Source organism: Pleurodeles waltl, chromosome 12 (genome assembly GCF_031143425.1).
Source record: "Pleurodeles waltl isolate 20211129_DDA chromosome 12, aPleWal1.hap1.20221129, whole genome shotgun sequence".
Classification (NCBI taxonomy): domain Eukaryota; kingdom Metazoa; phylum Chordata; class Amphibia; order Caudata; family Salamandridae; genus Pleurodeles; species Pleurodeles waltl.
In genome coordinates, this window is record NC_090451.1 from 145,696,179 (window position 1) to 145,711,942 (window position 15,764).

At 46.9% G+C, this 15,764-nt stretch overlaps 1 protein-coding gene across 1 annotated transcript; it reads right to left on the minus strand.

Moving 5' to 3' along the window:
- Positions 1–232: 232 nt before the first annotated feature.
- On the minus strand, positions 233–10,285 carry LOC138267096 (mucin-2-like). The gene is made up of 3 exons (XM_069215945.1): positions 10,107–10,285; positions 402–6,364; positions 233–315 (listed from the first exon to the last, which is right to left on the minus strand). The coding sequence occupies exons 1-3, from the start codon at positions 10,283–10,285 to the stop codon at positions 233–235; spliced, it is 6,225 nt and encodes a 2,074-aa protein (XP_069072046.1).
- Positions 10,286–15,764: the final 5,479 nt, after the last annotated feature.

Here is a 15,764-nt window from a genome sequence, read left to right on the forward strand (position 1 = left end):
TGGAGCAGAAGTGATAGCTGCAGGGGCACTAGTGATGGAGATAGTCTTAGGTGTCGAAGTGGAGGCTGGGATTTTCGACGTGGTAGGAGTAGAAGCGCTGGCAGTTGATTGGGAAGTAGCGGTGGGCATACTTGTTGGAGCAGAAGTGATAGCTGCAGGGGTGCTAGAGATAGAGACAGTCTTAGGAGTCGAAGTGGAGGCTGGGATTTTCGACGTGGTAGTAGTAGTAGAACTAGCAGTTGAATGGGTAGTAGCAATGGGCATACTTGTTGGAGCAGAAGTGATAGATGCAGGGGCGCTCGTGACGGAAAGGGTCTTAGGGGTCGAATTGGAGACGGTGGTTTCCATAATGGTAAGAGTAGAGGTGCTGGCAGTTGAAAGGGTAGTAGGGGTGGGCATACTTGTTGGAGCAGAAGTGACAGCTGCCAGGGTGCTCGTGACAGAGACAGTCTTAGGGGTCGAAGTGGAGGCGGTGGTTTTCATCGTGGTAGGAGTAGAAGCGCTGGTTGTTGAATGGGCAGTAGCGGTGGGCATACTTGTTGGAGCAGAAGTGAGAGCTGCAGGGACACTGGTGATTGAGACAGTCTTAGGGGCAGAAGTGGAGGTGGTGGTTTTCAAGATGGTAGGAGTAGAAGCGCTGGCAGTTGAATGGGTAGTAAAGGTGGGCATACTTGTTGGAGCAGAAGTGATAGCTGCAGGGCCACTAGTGATCGAAACAGTCTTAGGGGTCGAAGTGATAGCTGCAGGGCCACTCGTGACAGAGACAGTCTTAGCTGTTGAAGTGGAGGTGGTGGTTTTCATAGAGATAGGAGTAGAAGCACTAGCATTTGAATGGGTAGTAGCAGTGGGCATATTTGTTGGAGTAGAAGTGATAGCTGCAGGGGCGCTCGTGACAGAAAGAGACTTAAGGGTGGAAGTGGAGATGGTGTTTTTCGTAATGGTAGGAGTAGAAGTGCTGGCAGTTGAATGGGTAGTAGCGGTGGGCATACCTGTTGGAGCAGAAGTGATAGCTGCAGGGGTGCTAGTGACAGAGACAGTCTTATGGGTCGAAGTGGATGTGGTGGTTTTCGTAGTGGTAAGAGTAGAAGCGCTGGCAGTTGAATGGGCAGTAGCGGTGGGCATACTTGTTGGAGCAGAAGTGACAGCTGAAGGGGCGCTCATGACGGAGACAGTCTCAGGTGTTGAAGTGGAGGCTGTGGTTTTCGTAGAGGTAGGAGTAGAAGCACTCGCAGTTGAATGGGTAGTAGCAGTGGGCATAGTTGTTGGAGCAGAAGTGATAGCTGCAGGGGTGCTCGTTACGGTAAGAGTCTTAGGGGTGGAAGTGGAGAAGTTGGTTTTCGTAGTGATAAGAGTAGAAGCACTGACAGTTGAATGGGTAGTAGCAGTGGTCATACTTGTTGGAGCAGAAGTGACAGCTGCAGGGACACTAGTGATGGAGACAGTCTTAGGGGTGGAAGTTGAGGCAGTGGTTTTCATAGTGCTAGAAGTAGAAGCGTTGGCAGTTGAAATGGCAGTAGCGGTGGACATACTTGTTGGAGCAGAAGTGATAGCTGCAGGGGCGCTAGTGACGGAGACAGTTTTAGGGGCAGAAGTAGAGGTGGTGGTTGTCATGGTGGTAGGAGTAGAAGCGCTGGCAGTTGAATGGGTAGTAGCGGTGGGCAAACTTGCTGGAGCAGAAGTGATAGATGCAGGGGGGGTAGTGACGGAGACAGTCTTAGGGGTAGAAGTGGAGACGGTGGTTTTCGTTGAGGTAGGAGTAGAAGCACTAGCAGTTAAATGGGTAGTAGCGGTGGGCCTACTTGATGGAGCAGAAGTGACAGCTGCCGGGGCGCTAGTGATGGAGACAGTCTTAGGGGTGGAAGTTGAGGCGGTGGTTTTCATAGTGGTAGGAGTGGAAGCGCTGGTAGTTGAATGTGTAGTAGTGGTGGGCACACTTGTTGGAGCAGAAGTGATAGCTGCAGGGGCACTAGAGACAGAGACAGGCTTAGGAGTAGAAGTTGAGGCAGTGGTTTTCGTAGTGGTCGGAGTAGAAGCGCTAGCAGTTGAATGGGTAGTAGCAGTGGGAATTGATCTTGGAGCAGAAGTGATAGCTGCAGGGGAGCTAGTGATGGAGACAGTGTTAGGGGTTGAAGTGATAGGTGAAGGAGTGCTCGTGAAGGAGACAGTCTTAGGTGTTGAAGTGGAGCCGGTGGTTTTCATAGAGATAGTAGTAGAAGAACTAGCAGTTGAATGGGTAGTAGCAATGGGCATACTTGTTGGAGCAGAAGTGATAGTTGCAGGGGTGCTCGTGACGGAAATTGTCTTAGGGGTCGTAGTGGAGACAATGGTTTTCATTGAATTAGGAGTAGAAGCACTACCAGTTGAATGGGTAGTAGCGGTGGGCATACTTGTTGGAGCAGAAGTGACAGCTGACGGGGAGCTACTGATGGAGACAGTCTTAGGGGTGGAAGTTGAGGTGGTGGTTTTCATAGTGGTAGGAGTAGAAGCGCTGGGAGTTGAATGTGTAGTACCGGTGGGCATACTTGCTAGAGCAGAAGTGACAGCGGCAGGGGCGCTTGTGATGGAGACAGTCTTAGGTGTAGAAGTGGAGGCGGAGGTTTTCGTTGTGGTAGGAGTAAAAGCGCTGGCAGTTGAATGGGCAGTAGCGGTGGGCATACTTGTTGGAGCAGAAGTGATAGCTGCAGGGGCACTAGTGATGGAGATAGTCTTAGGTGTCGAAGTGGAGGCTGGGATTTTCGACGTGGTAGGAGTAGAAGCGCTGGCAGTTGATTGGGAAGTAGCGGTGGGCATACTTGTTGGAGCAGAAGTGATAGCTGCAGGGGTGCTAGAGATAGAGACAGTCTTAGGAGTCGAAGTGGAGGCTGGGATTTTCGACGTGGTAGTAGTAGAAGAACTAGCAGTTGAATGGGTAGTAGCAATGGGCATACTTGTTGGAGCAGAAGTGATAGATGCAGGGGCGCTCGTGACGGAAAGGGTCTTAGGGGTCGAATTGGAGACGGTGGTTTCCATAATGGTAAGAGTAGAGGTGCTGGCAGTTGAAAGGGTAGTAGGGGTGGGCATACTTGTTGGAGCAGAAGTGACAGCTGCCAGGGTGCTCGTGACAGAGACAGTCTTAGGGGTCGAAGTGGAGGTGGTGGTTTTCGTCGTGGTAGGAGTAGAAGCGCTGGTTGTTGAATGGGCAGTAGCGGTGGGCATACTTGTTGGAGCAGAAGTGAGAGCTGCAGGGACACTAGTGATTGAGACAGTCTTAGGGGCAGAAGTGAAGGTGGTGGTTTTCAAGATGGTAGGAGTAGAAGCGCTGGCAGTTGAATGGGTAGTAAAGGTGGGCATACTTGTTGGAGCAGAAGTGATAGCTGCAGGGCCACTAGTGATCGAAACAGTCTTAGGGGTCGAAGTGATAGCTGCAGGGCCACTCGTGACAGAGACAGTCTTAGCTGTTGAAGTGGAGGTGGTGGTTTTCATAGAGATAGGAGTAGAAGCACTAGCATTTGAATGGGTAGTAGCAGTGGGCATATTTGTTGGAGTAGAAGTGATAGCTGCAGGGGCGCTCGTGACAGAAAGAGACTTAAGGGTGGAAGTGGAGATGGTGTTTTTCGTAGTGGTAGGAGTAGAAGTGCTGGGTGTTGAATGTGTAGTTGTGGTGGGCAAACTTGTTGGAGCAGAAGTGATAGCTGCAGGGGTGCTAGTGACGGAGACAGTCTTAGGGGTAGAAGTGGAGGCGGTGGTTTTCGTCGTGGTACGAGTAGAAGCGCTGGGAGTTGAATGGGCAGTAGTGGTGGGCATACTTGTTGGAGCAGAAGTGATAGCTGCAGAGGCGAAAGTGACGGAGACAGTCTTAGGGTAAGAAGTGGAGGCGGTGGTTTTTGTTGTGGTAGGAGTAGAAGCGCTGGCAGTTGAATGGGTAGTAGTGGTGGGCATTCTTGTTGGAGCAGAAGTGATAGCTCCAGGGGTGCTCGTGACAGAAATAGTCTTTGGGGTGGAAGTGTAAATGGTGGCTTTTGTAGTGGTAAGAGTAGAAGCTCTGGCAGTTGAATGGGTAGTAGCTGTGGGCATACTTGTTGAAGCAGGAGTGACAGCTCCCAGGGCACTAGTGATAGAGACAGTCTTAGGGGTGGAAATGAAGGCAGTGGTTTTCATAGTGGTAGGAGTAGAAGTGCTGGGAGTCGAATGTATAGTAGTGGTGGGCATACTTGTTGGAGCAGGAGTGATAGCTGCAGGGGTGCTTGTGACGGAGACTGTCTTAGGGGTAGAAGTGGAGGCGGTGGTTTTCGTTGAGGTAGGAGTAGAAGCGCTGGCAGTTGAATGGACAGTAGTGGTGGGCATACTTGTTGGAGCAGAGGTGATAGCTGCAGGGGTGCTAGGGACAGAGTCAGTCTTAGGGGTTGAAGTGGAAGCAGTGGTTTTCGTGGTGGTAAGAGTAGAAGCGTTGGCAGTTGAATGGGTAGTAGCAGTGGGCTTACTTGTTGGAGCAGAAGTGATAGCTGAAGGAGCACTTGTGACGGAGACAGTCTCAGGTGTTGAAGTGGAGGCAGTGGTTTTCATAGAGATAGGAGTAGAAGTACTAGCAGCTGAATGGGTAGTAGCGGTGGGCATACTTGTTGGAGCAGAAGTGATAGCTGCAGGGGCACTAGTGACGGAGATAGTCTTAGGTGTCGAAGTGGAGGATGGGGTTTTCGACGTGGTAGGAGTTGAAGCGCTGGCAGTTGAATGGGTAGTAGCAGTGAGCATACTTGTTGGAGCAGAAGTGATAGCTGCAGGGGTGCTTGTGACGGAGAAAGTCTTAGGAGTCGAAGTGGAGGTGGTGGTTTTCGTAGTGGTAGGAGTAGAAGCGTTAGCAGTTGAATGGGTAGTAGGGGTGGGAATTGTTGTTGGAGCAGAAGTGATAGCTGAAGGGGAGCTAGTGACGAAGACAGTCTTAGGGGTCGAAGTGGAGACGGTGGTTTTCATAGTGGTAAGAGTAGAAGCTCTGGCAGTTGAATAGGTAGTAGGGGTGGGCATACTTGTTTGAGCAGAAGTGACAGCTGCCGGGCCGCTGGTTAGGGAGACAGTCTTAGGGGTGGAAGTGGAGGCAGTGGTTTTCATAGTGGTAGGAGTAGAAACACTGGGAGTCGAATGTATAGTAGCGGTGGGCATACTTGTTGGAGCAGAAGTGATAGCTGCAGGGGCACTAGTGACTGAGACAGTCTTATGGGTAGAAGTGGGGGTGGTGGTTTTCATGGTGGTAGGAGTAGAAGCGCTGGGAGTTAAATGGGCAGTAGTGGTGGGCATACTTGTTGGAGCAGAAGTGATAGATGCAGGGGTGCTAGTGACAGAGACAGTCTTAGGTGTTGAAGTGGAGGTGGTGGTTTTCATAGAGGTAGGAGTAGAAGCACTAGCATTTGAATGGGTAGTAGCAGTGGGCATATTTGTTGGAGTAGAAGTGATAGCTGCAGGGGCACTCGTGACAGAAAGAGACTTAAGGGTGGAAGTGGAGGCAGTGGTTTTTGTAGTGGTAAGAGTAGAAGTGCTGGCAGTTGAATGGGTAGTAGCGGTGGGCATACTTGTTGGAGTAGAAGTCAAAACTGCAGTGGTGCTAGTGATGGAGACAGTCTTAGGGGCAGAAGTGGAAGCAGTGCTTTTTGTAATGGTAGGAGTAGAAGCGGTGGCTGTTGAATGGGTAGTAGTGGTGGGCATACTTGTTAGAGCAGAAGTGATAGCTGCAGGGTCACTAGTGATGGAGACAGTTTTAGGGGTTGAAGTGAAGGCAGTGGTTTTAATAGTGGTAGGAGTGGAAGTGGTGGTATTTGAATGGGTACTAGTGGTGGGCATACTCGTAAGAGCAGAAGTGATAATTGTAGGGGTACCAGTGATGGAGACAGTTTTAGGTGTAGAAGCGGAGGTGGTGGTTTTCGTCGTGGTAGAAGTAGAAGTGCTGGTAGTTGAATGGGCAGTAGCAGTGGGGATACTTGTTGGAGCAGAAGTGATAGCTGCAGTGGTGCTGGTGATGGAGACAGTCTTAGGGGCAGAAGTGGAGGCGGTGCTCTTTGTAATGGTAGGAGTAGAAGCGGTGGCTGTTGAATGGGTAGTAGTGGTGGGCATACTTGTTAGAGCAGAAGTGATAGCTGCAGGGTCACTAGGGATGGAGACCGTCTTAGGGGAAGAAGTGGAGGCGGTGGTTTTCGTGGTGGTAGGAGAAGTGATGGTTGTTGAACGTGTAGTATTGGTTGGCATTCTTGTGGCATTGCTGTATTCCCCGTTTTCTGCTCTCCTATGGAGGATATCTGCATTTCCGGGGTCTTTTCGTTGGGTGGTAGGGCTCTGAGGTGGCTTGTGATTGACAGGCAATGATTCTATTTCGGCTGCGTCCTGCGATCCCCATCTCCACCTGTGGGCTTTAAGGGGAAAAAAACAATTAAACTTACATGCAGTCCTTTTAATTTTATTTTGCTCTACACACAGACTGCCACTAAATTATATAGCCCACGTCTGAAAAATAAATCGCAGATCTAAATAACATGATGTAGAGCACGTGCATTACCTATCACTACCTTCCACAGGCGTAGCTTCCCCGCATATTCGTCCTTTTTATATCTTTAACTGATCTGTTACTCGGGAAACTAGTTGATAACACTTATTCTTGCAATTATGACGCAACTGGGGTCTTTTTATAGCGCACGATCACCCGTAAAGTCATCTTGGCACTAAATTGCAGGTGTTTGTTGTCACCCGATTCAATGGTACGCATTTTAGCAACATCAGACAGATGAAAGGCTGAGTTCACCCTGTAGAAGGTGCATTTTCAAAACATGCAGTATTTTTAACACTTTTCTCTCTTTAGATTTTTCATAATACCTCTGTAATACAAACAAATCAGGTGTGTCTTAAATTATAAATACAATGAAGCCTTAATATAATTTCGTCGTAATTAACTAAAAATTGAAATAGGTGATGAACAGAACAGCCCTATGTATTGAACATGCAAGATAATTGCACTATTCGGATTCACCATGATCCAGCAAAGTGCATAAGTTAGTCTGCCATTGAACGTTGAGAGACCACTGGCACTAGATGGGCTCATACTCGCTTTAATTAGGGTTGCAGAGGGGTTGCAGCACTCCCAGATTAACCACGGTGGCGCTCAGAAGGTAAATGGACAATAATGATGTATTTTAATTTTGTTTTCTCTTGCCACATTTGCTATGCGTTCCAAGACAGGGCAAATTCCAGGCAATGCCTTCTAACAAATTTCTCCTTATTCTTTTAACATGGAGATTGGTGTTTTCTTTCTCTGACTGCAAAGTGAGAGGATTTTATTTAATTAACTGTCTGACAAACCTCCTAGGGTATAGGGAGCATGAAAGGAAAGGATGTATCATGTCAGTTTTTTCTAACACAAAACGTTTAAATACCTTTACATGAACTGTTTACATATTTCAAAATATATCAGCAGTTAGGAAAGCATAAATGGAGCATATTTTTGGAATTCTAAATTGTGATGGAAACAAAGGTTTTGGTAGCATCAAAAGAAGTCAAGACAATTTACTTGGTGATGTGCATGTGATAAATATTTAATGAAACTCAACTGTGACACATTTTTTGTGCACTATAGTTTTATCAGTAAAACTGCATATATGTACACCTTGTATAGCCATTTAAATGGAAAATGTGGTGTCTTTAAAGGATTGTGTGCTACAACACCATGCTTTAGTGATATATTTTCAATTATGTGCCCCAAAAAAGCTCAATTTGTAAAACAAAAAAATGAAAACAATAGGGCAGGGCAATTTCCACTTTGGCCCTCTTATATCAGCATCCTTTCCCATATCCTGCGGCACCGGGCAGGGTTACCCACTCTCTCCTTTGCTATTTGTCTTAGCGATGGAGCGGTTGGCTATTAGACTCCGAAAGAGATGGTCAGTCCTGGGCTATTTCTTTGGAAGACCCTGTACATGCTGTCTCGATGTACGCAGATGCCTTGCTCATTCACATCTGTGACGTGGAGATGGACCACACTCCACTTTATTTTGTCGTGTCTAACTTCGCAGCCACCTCTGTTTTGCATGTGAATTGGTCCAAAACAGAGTTTATCCACTTTGCCCTAATAGACCCATACACAACATCTTTCTTGGCACAACACAACTTACTTGGTGCTCGGAGGCTCGGGAATTGTTTATATCATTCCGACACTGACTTGTATGAGGGAAACTTCCATAGAGCACTTACGGGTGTTTACTCGAAAATGGCATACTAGCAATCTCTCCCACTTTCACCAATTGGCAAGATAGCTTTGGCCAAGATGATTGTGTCGCCCAGACTGCTTTACTATTTTGCCAGTCTCCCCCTAGTTTCCCCTCACTCTTTTTCTGGGGACCTGGGCTCTCTTCGCTCCTTGCTAACTGGGGGCTCTAAGCCTTGTGGTATAGCCCTTAAAAAATTACAACTCCCAGTGGTTTGGGGCCATCTTGGAGTTCCCTCCTTGGAAGGAAATTTCCTAGTGGCACAATCACATTGGCTTTCTTGGTGGACAGTAGGACGGTACATGGTCAAGACCTGTGATTCTCGGAGCATTCTTCCAATTGTGACACTGTGTAACCTCTTTCTTCTAGGAGGCTTGCCCTCTTCTCCTTGGTCCCTCCAGGTCTCAGTAGCGCGTCCATATAAGCTTCGGAAGTACCACCACTCTCACAGCAAACCAACTTTCATGCTCAACTTACCCCTACTAGGCCTTCCTCGATTCCCGGGTATCTTCAACCCAACGGATTTGGCAGCATGTACATCCTGCTCCCTACTTACGACTAGCGACCTTCCCTCTGAAGGCCAGTTTCTCTCCTTCAATCAACTTACTGCTGAATACAATCTACCAATTGGCCAGTTTCTAACCTATGGACAGCTCTGCAAAACCTATCACAGTCTGTAAGGCATCACAGATTCAGAACCCCCTACTCAGCCAATCTTAAACACGATTCTAATGATGGGTGCAGGTCGACATCTTACCACCTAGCTTTATAAAGCTATCTGCCTCATCCTAGATGTCCCTCTTACTGCGCTGCAAAACACCTGGGAGGAAGACTTTGGGAGGGCTACACATGACAAAGAATGGGAACAAGCAGTATTGCATCCCCAACAGATTTCATGAAAGTCACACTTCAGGAATACTCACTTCAATATCCCCCAAAGAGCATACCTCACAACCGCATGACAGAAACGATAATACTCTGATGCACATATCACCTGTCCACGTTGTCACACCCAAGATACAGACCACATCCTACAGTCCTGCTCTGCCATACAGGGATTCTGGCACTCGATACATACTACATTGCAGGAGGTCAAAGAGCTGACAGATTTGTGAAAGTGGGAATCTAGTGCTCCAGGCATTTTCCAGTGCAGAAAACAGCAAAGGGTGTGAACCCATTTTGCAGATCTGGCACTCCTCTTTGAGAAGCGGACTCTTACATTGCACTGGTGCTCTCCAGACCCACTGCCCGTGGGAGCCTGGCAGGGAGCTCTCTGCAAGTGGGGGGTGGGGGGGGCAGAGGAGGAGGGCCTCCACAGTGAGGAGGCTCATGGCCTCTGAAAGTGTCCTATCTCCCAGCAATGGGCCACCCTGTTGGCTGACTTTCAGCAGAGAATAGCAATGACAATTTGCCGCCTTGAAGTCGGCCACACATGCTGTAAAGTTTCTACAATCATACCACATAACCCTACTTTAACGTCCCAAGTTCATATTTTCATTCCCTTTCCCCTTGGACATGGACTATAAATAATTGACACAGCTCAAAAGAAATCCAACACCATTTATAAAAATAAAGTACATTTTTATAATAATTTAGACACCAAAATCAAGATGATACATTGTAAATAACGGAGTTATCCATTTTAGAGCACTAATACTTTGCAGAGCTGTCAAACTCTATCATTGCGGCCAATGGGAGAAAGCCCAGTATGCAATGGTCACTTGTAGGGTGAGTTCCATGAAATCCACATGGGGTTAATGTCTTGTGGGCCCACAGACCAAGAAAAAGCAGTCAGAACAATTTTATCTGGCTTGAGAGGCTGGGATGCAGAGTGGTTCTGGCTGTCCTTGGTGCTGAGAGGGACTCGCTGTCTTGGGATTGTTCCCTTACCAAAAGGTGCCTAGCAGGTCGAGTTCAGCAAATCCCTTTGGTTCTTGAGTTAGGACTGGCATCAGATCAGGAATCACCAAGCAGAGCAGCTCGACGACACTCGGCTGACTTGGGTGCAGAGGTGTTCCTCGCTGTTTAGAGTGTTGCACAGTATCCACGGGGCTGGCTTTGCCAGGCATGCCATCTCAGGCTGAAAGGAGATGCAAGGATGTGGGAAGTAGTGCCATTGAGGTGGCTGTTGTAGGACGAAGATGATTCCTTGGGCATGAAGTGTCGAGTAAAGCAGGCAGTAGTTAGGCAGACCACCAACAAGTACTGGTGGCAACAAGCACAGTGGTTAAGGAAATCCTATTTCTAGAGGACCAGGGGATCAATGCAGAAAGCTGAGCCTCACTGTTGGTCTAGTCTGCAGTTCTCAAAAGGCTCCTGGTCAGTTACATTGTGGAATTTATTGTCTTGCATTTGAAACACAAAGCACATAAGAGTACCATCATTAAATAAGAAAACATGACTAAGTATTACGAGCTATTTACTTTGGCTGAATTTCTATTTCTAGTCAAAACAGATTTACCAGCCACATCACTGAATGATTCACTGAGCAGAATGAAGACCACTGTCACTTTCTAATTAGGAGAGGAACTCAGTGGGACTGACGGCACTCTCCTTTGAGTACTGAAGCAGTGACATCTATGAAATAAAATGCCTCTGTCACTAAAAAATGTCTTTGTCTCTCACTTCCAATTAGCAACCACTTCAGCTGAGGTAGGTCTTCTGTGCTGCCCAGAAGAAACAAAGATGCTTTAGAGGCCAAGATTTGCACCTCAGACCACGGATGCCAAATTCATATGAACTGGAATTACATGCAGTCTGATGTTTGAAATTAAATGGTAGTCTCTACAACTTCAGCACAGCAATAAGCTGACAAAAAATCCTAGCACAAACGTTTCCACTTGTGAAAATGCATGTTTAATCAGCAACTCTGATCCTGTGACTCTGGCATTGGAAATTATGGACCATATTTACGACCCAGTTTGCGTTGCTCTTGCACCAAGCAACGTGATGCAAGAGCGATGCAAACCTTAAGTGAAATTTATGAAGCAATGCACAGCCACTTTGCGTGGCCATGTGTAGCTTAATAAATCTTGAGTAATGCAATGCTGTGCAAATCACTGATTACCCTAATCTGTGCCAGGGAGGTATTTCCATGGGTGTTGCGTGGGTGTTCCCATGCAACATCCATGGATTGTGACGCATTCCCAGATTTACAGGAACTTGTAAACCTGGGATTGTGCCAAAATGGTACACCTCCCCAGTGAGGCGCAACAAGGAGAAATATTTGTATTTCTCCTCGTTTTTTCCTATTTCTATGTGTGCTGCATTCTGCATCACACATAGAAAGAGAAACATACCTCTAAGGAACGTTTTTATGCAGGAAGGTGCACCTTCATGCACAAACACAATCCTGCATGCAACCCAGGCAGCCCTTGCACGATTGAGTCAGGGTGCCTGTATTGGTGCTAGGCTGCAAAAACAGCACCAGCACTAATGAAAAAGACAGAAATGCGCTATATTGGATAAATACAGTGCATTCTTGCCCTTTTTCTGTGACGCACAGCAGCACAGAAGTGTGACTTGCTGCTCTGCCCTGTGCCACAAGACATAAACATGCCCCTATGTATTTTGCCCACCTGTAGTTGCCATCCACTGGAATAAAAATGCATTTAAATTATACCCTATATAGTCTAGGTGATCTGTGGCCAAAGGATTTCCTCTGTAAAATGTACATTCACTACCATTCAAAGCAACACTGTCTTGCAATAGGCTGATGGTTATGGATGCCCATTTGGCCTGGGATGAAAGGCAAGGAATTTCTCTCTGACTGCGGGGAGGATAAGAACTCTTCTATCAATTATTTTTACCTATTGTTGCTTCCATCATCCATAATTCATATAGGCTTGGTTCAGCTGGAGCTTGTCACATATTCATGCCAGCGTAATGCCATATTCAGAAGGAGTCCTGAATAACATATTTGAGGAGATGTTATTTCCTCACCACGAGCTACTAAAAATGTCAGTCCTGCAGAGGGTGGCTCTTTGTCCCCTTTAGCAGTTGTTTCTGGTTCAATCGCATTAGTAGGGAAAAGATTTCCTTCATGAAATGTAGGTTATCAACAAACTACCATATGTTTAAGGGAAGGTATGTAGCATGATTTTGTGGATATTTTCTGGGCACCATTGCTCATAGTCCTTCTGTCACTCATTGTTATGTATGAAGAGGACATGCTTAAGAGGATGAGATGTGGCCTAACAGCAGGGTCAGACTGGGACAAAATCAGGCCAGGGCTCCGAAAAAAAAGTGGCCCATGTTAGTGAACCAGATAGCTAAAAAAAAAAATGGCGGACATTTGCAAATCAAGCTAGTTTCAAACTTGTAAAGCCAGGCTGTATATATTTTGCAAGCTATAGGAGACTGCATGCATTTGTTTTCCTGAAGGAAATGTTTGTTTTAATATCAGAGTAACCAACAGTATAAATCGGCCTACCTGGCCCTAAAACAGGCCCACAAACTGCTAAAAACACAGCCTACACACTGATCTGTGAGACTAGCCCACTGGACACCGCCTGATTGCCCTACAGGCCAGTCCGACCCTGCCTAACGGCCACATCTGCCAAATGTGGAACTGGTAAGCCAGCCAGGTTCGAGTCGCAGCGTTGTTAAAAATTCTGTGATTCCCTTAATCTGACCTTGCGTAATGTAATCTGGTGTACTTGTAAAGCACTTCAATGCCCCTGCGCAGCGTTTGGTCTTAAAAAACTGTAAAAAATAAAATGAACAGTTCAACTCTTTGATGTGACATGAGAGTATTCTTCACTCTCTTACCTCTCTAAATGGCAGCTTTTTCTATGTAGGGTTGTGGCTGGTTCTCATGCATATGTCATGAGTGAGCTAGCCACTGTTTGTTTTTACAGGTCACACAAACCTTGATGGTGGTAGATGCTGAAGGGTGCCCTGCCCCCCTCCTGCCTTCGCCAAGGCTCTAGCATTGGACACGTACTCTTAGGGTAACTTTAAACTAGGGACTCATGAAGGACGCAGACATGGTGCACAGGGGCAGCCTGAGCAGAGACATAGTGTATATGCCAAGCTTGGGCATGCTTCATGAACCACCATAACCTAGACATGCTTAAGTACATCTAATGGGAGGTGTTGTGGTGGTGGAGGCTTGCTGTCATAGTGGCTGATGTACTTTCTCCTCACTGGCAGGGAGGAGGTTTGCCACCTGAAATAATAGTTGTTGGTGACCAAATTGTGAAATTATCCTGCTTTTTGTTGTCATGTTTTAATTTCAGAAGTACAACAGGTGAGAAGCATTTTGGATCCCCACATGCGTCAATATGGAGCACAACCAGACTCCACAGTTTCAGTCCCACATCATTAAACTACAAGGAGAGAGACAAGTTGTTAGAAATGGGGTCTTTGGTTGGCAGTCAGGTTACCCCCTGTCCAAGCAAGGACCCTCTCTCTAGTCTGGGTAAGTCACACACAATCCAAATTATCCTTTGCCCACCCTCTAGTAGCTTGGCACTGAGCAGTCAGGCTTAACTTGGTAGCCAATGTGTCAGGTATTTGTGCAATAAAACATGCAATAACACAGTATAAACACCACAAAAATACACCACACAGGTTTAGAAAAATATAGAAGATTAACCTGGATAAAATAAGGTAAAAAAAAAGTATATGTTGAAATATCACTTTAGAGAATGATAAAAAGTGTTTTAAGTTCTTAAAAGCAATAAGTGTCTCTTGAAAGCACAAAGTACCTGGTTTGTGTCTAAATTATCTGCAAGGTACCAAAGAGGAGGAGATGAGTGGAAAGTGGGGAGGTGTGCGTCGGTTTCTCCGGGTGCACATAGACAATGTGTCAATATGTTTCATGCAGCCAGGGCCTTGTGTCGATTTCTGGCGCGCAGACTTGGATCCTCTTCCGGTTGCGGGGTATTTGGACGCCCCGGGGATGATGCAGAGAAATCCTGGGCATGCAGGATGGAGTCACAGGAGCTGCATCGATCTGGTGGGCGATGCAGTGAAAATTTCTGTTGCACGGCAGGCGCTGCGTTGATTCTTCTCGCAGGAAGTCGGGCTGCGTCGTTCCGGCTCTGCTATGCGTCGATCCAGTGGGCTGTGCGTCAGAGTTCTGGTCACAATGCTGGTGCTGCGTCGATCTCCACTCGGGGAGCCAGACTCCGTCATTCCGGTTTGGCGTGGGGTGATTTTCTCACTGCGATGTAGGCTGTGTTTCGTTTCTGGCAGGCTGTGCATTGAAATTTCAACGCACAAGGAGTTCTTTGCCGAGAATAAGTCTTTTTGGCCCTGAGACTTCAGAAAACAGGAGGCAAGATCAATACAAGCCCTTGGAGAGCACTTCTCAGCAGAGCCAGAGGGCAGCAAGGTAGCAAACCTTTTCAGCAAAGCAGTAAGGTGAGTCTTTTGGGTAGCCCGGCAGCTTCTCTTGGCAGATTGCAGGTTCTGGTTCACAGTTTCTTCACCAGTGTTATCTTGTCCAGAAGTGTCTGTAGAAGTGTCTGAGTTGGTAGGGTCAGAGGCCCTGTTTAAATACCCAAATGTGCCTTTGAAGTGGGGGAGACTTCAAAGAGTGGCTTAGAAGTGCACAATGTCCCAGTGTCAGGCACTCCACCCTCCCAGCCCTGGAAGACCCATTCAGTATGTATATGTGTGTGTAGGTGTGACTCAGCATCCTGTGTTTGGGGTTGTGTGAGAAAACAGGGCTGATTGCAGAGGCCCCCTAATTTTTTGCCCCCATTTTCACTTTTTGCTGGTGATTTCCTGACACTGATGGTGCCCTGGTTACTGCTAACCAGTCCCAGGGACTGTGCTCTCTGTAAATCATTATGCAAATTAGGCTCATTATAATTGGCTAAGTCAACCTACCTATAAGTCCCTAGTATATGGTAGGGTATGTAGGTTTAGGGACCCCAGCATAGGTCGTGCACCCATAGATGCACTGCCGAGGTGCCCAGTGTCATTTTAAAGACAGGCCTGACTTGCTGGCTGCTTTTAAAGTAAAGGTACATGCAAATTCGACTTTGGAATTAAAAGTAGTTCCAAAGCCTTAAACTACCTTAGTTTTACATATAAGTCACACCTAAGGTGTGCCCTATGTGCCCCTAGGGCTGGGTGCCATGTAAATATAAGCAGGGACCTTATAAAAATAGTTTTATAAGCCCTGGTGAGGTAAAACAGTCAAATTAGTTTTTCCTTCATTGTCGTGAATGTCTTCCATAGGCTAGAATGGGGAGACTTTATTTTAATTTTAAAAGTCCCCTTAAGTACCAGATACCACAAGTTTGGTATCAACTTAATTGTTATAATAAATCCCACAACGCCCAGTTGTTGGATTTAATACACCTTGTTCAAGTAAGGAGTTTATACTTTACCTGAAAAGTTGGCAACTTCAGCCCTGCAGTACTTTTGCTGCTTTGCTCTGATTGGCCAGCCTCTGGCAGCCTGTCCAGGCTGCCTTGATGAGGTGTGAAGTGGCCTGGCTCAACACAAAGAGATGTGCCTGGGGGAGGAGATATTCCCTCAGCAGATGGGGAAGCAGGAAGGGGGAGGGCTGCCAAACTGGTCTTCAAAGGC

What these genes read in the sequence shown, in the direction of transcription:
- LOC138267096 (XM_069215945.1), bottom strand. Translation starts at nt 10,285, where the DNA reads ATGCCTGGCAAAGCCAGCCCCGTGGATACTGTGCAACACTCTAAACAG. An exon ending in GACCTGCTAGGCACCTTTTG is followed by an intron (nt 6,365 to 10,106) that starts GTAAGGGAACAA and finishes TAAAGCCCACAG; the next exon opens with GTGGAGATGGGGATCGCAGG. An exon ending in TGTCACTTCTGCTCCAACAA is followed by an intron (nt 316 to 401) that starts GTATGCCCACCC and finishes TCGACCCCTAAG; the next exon opens with ACCCTTTCCGTCACGAGCGC.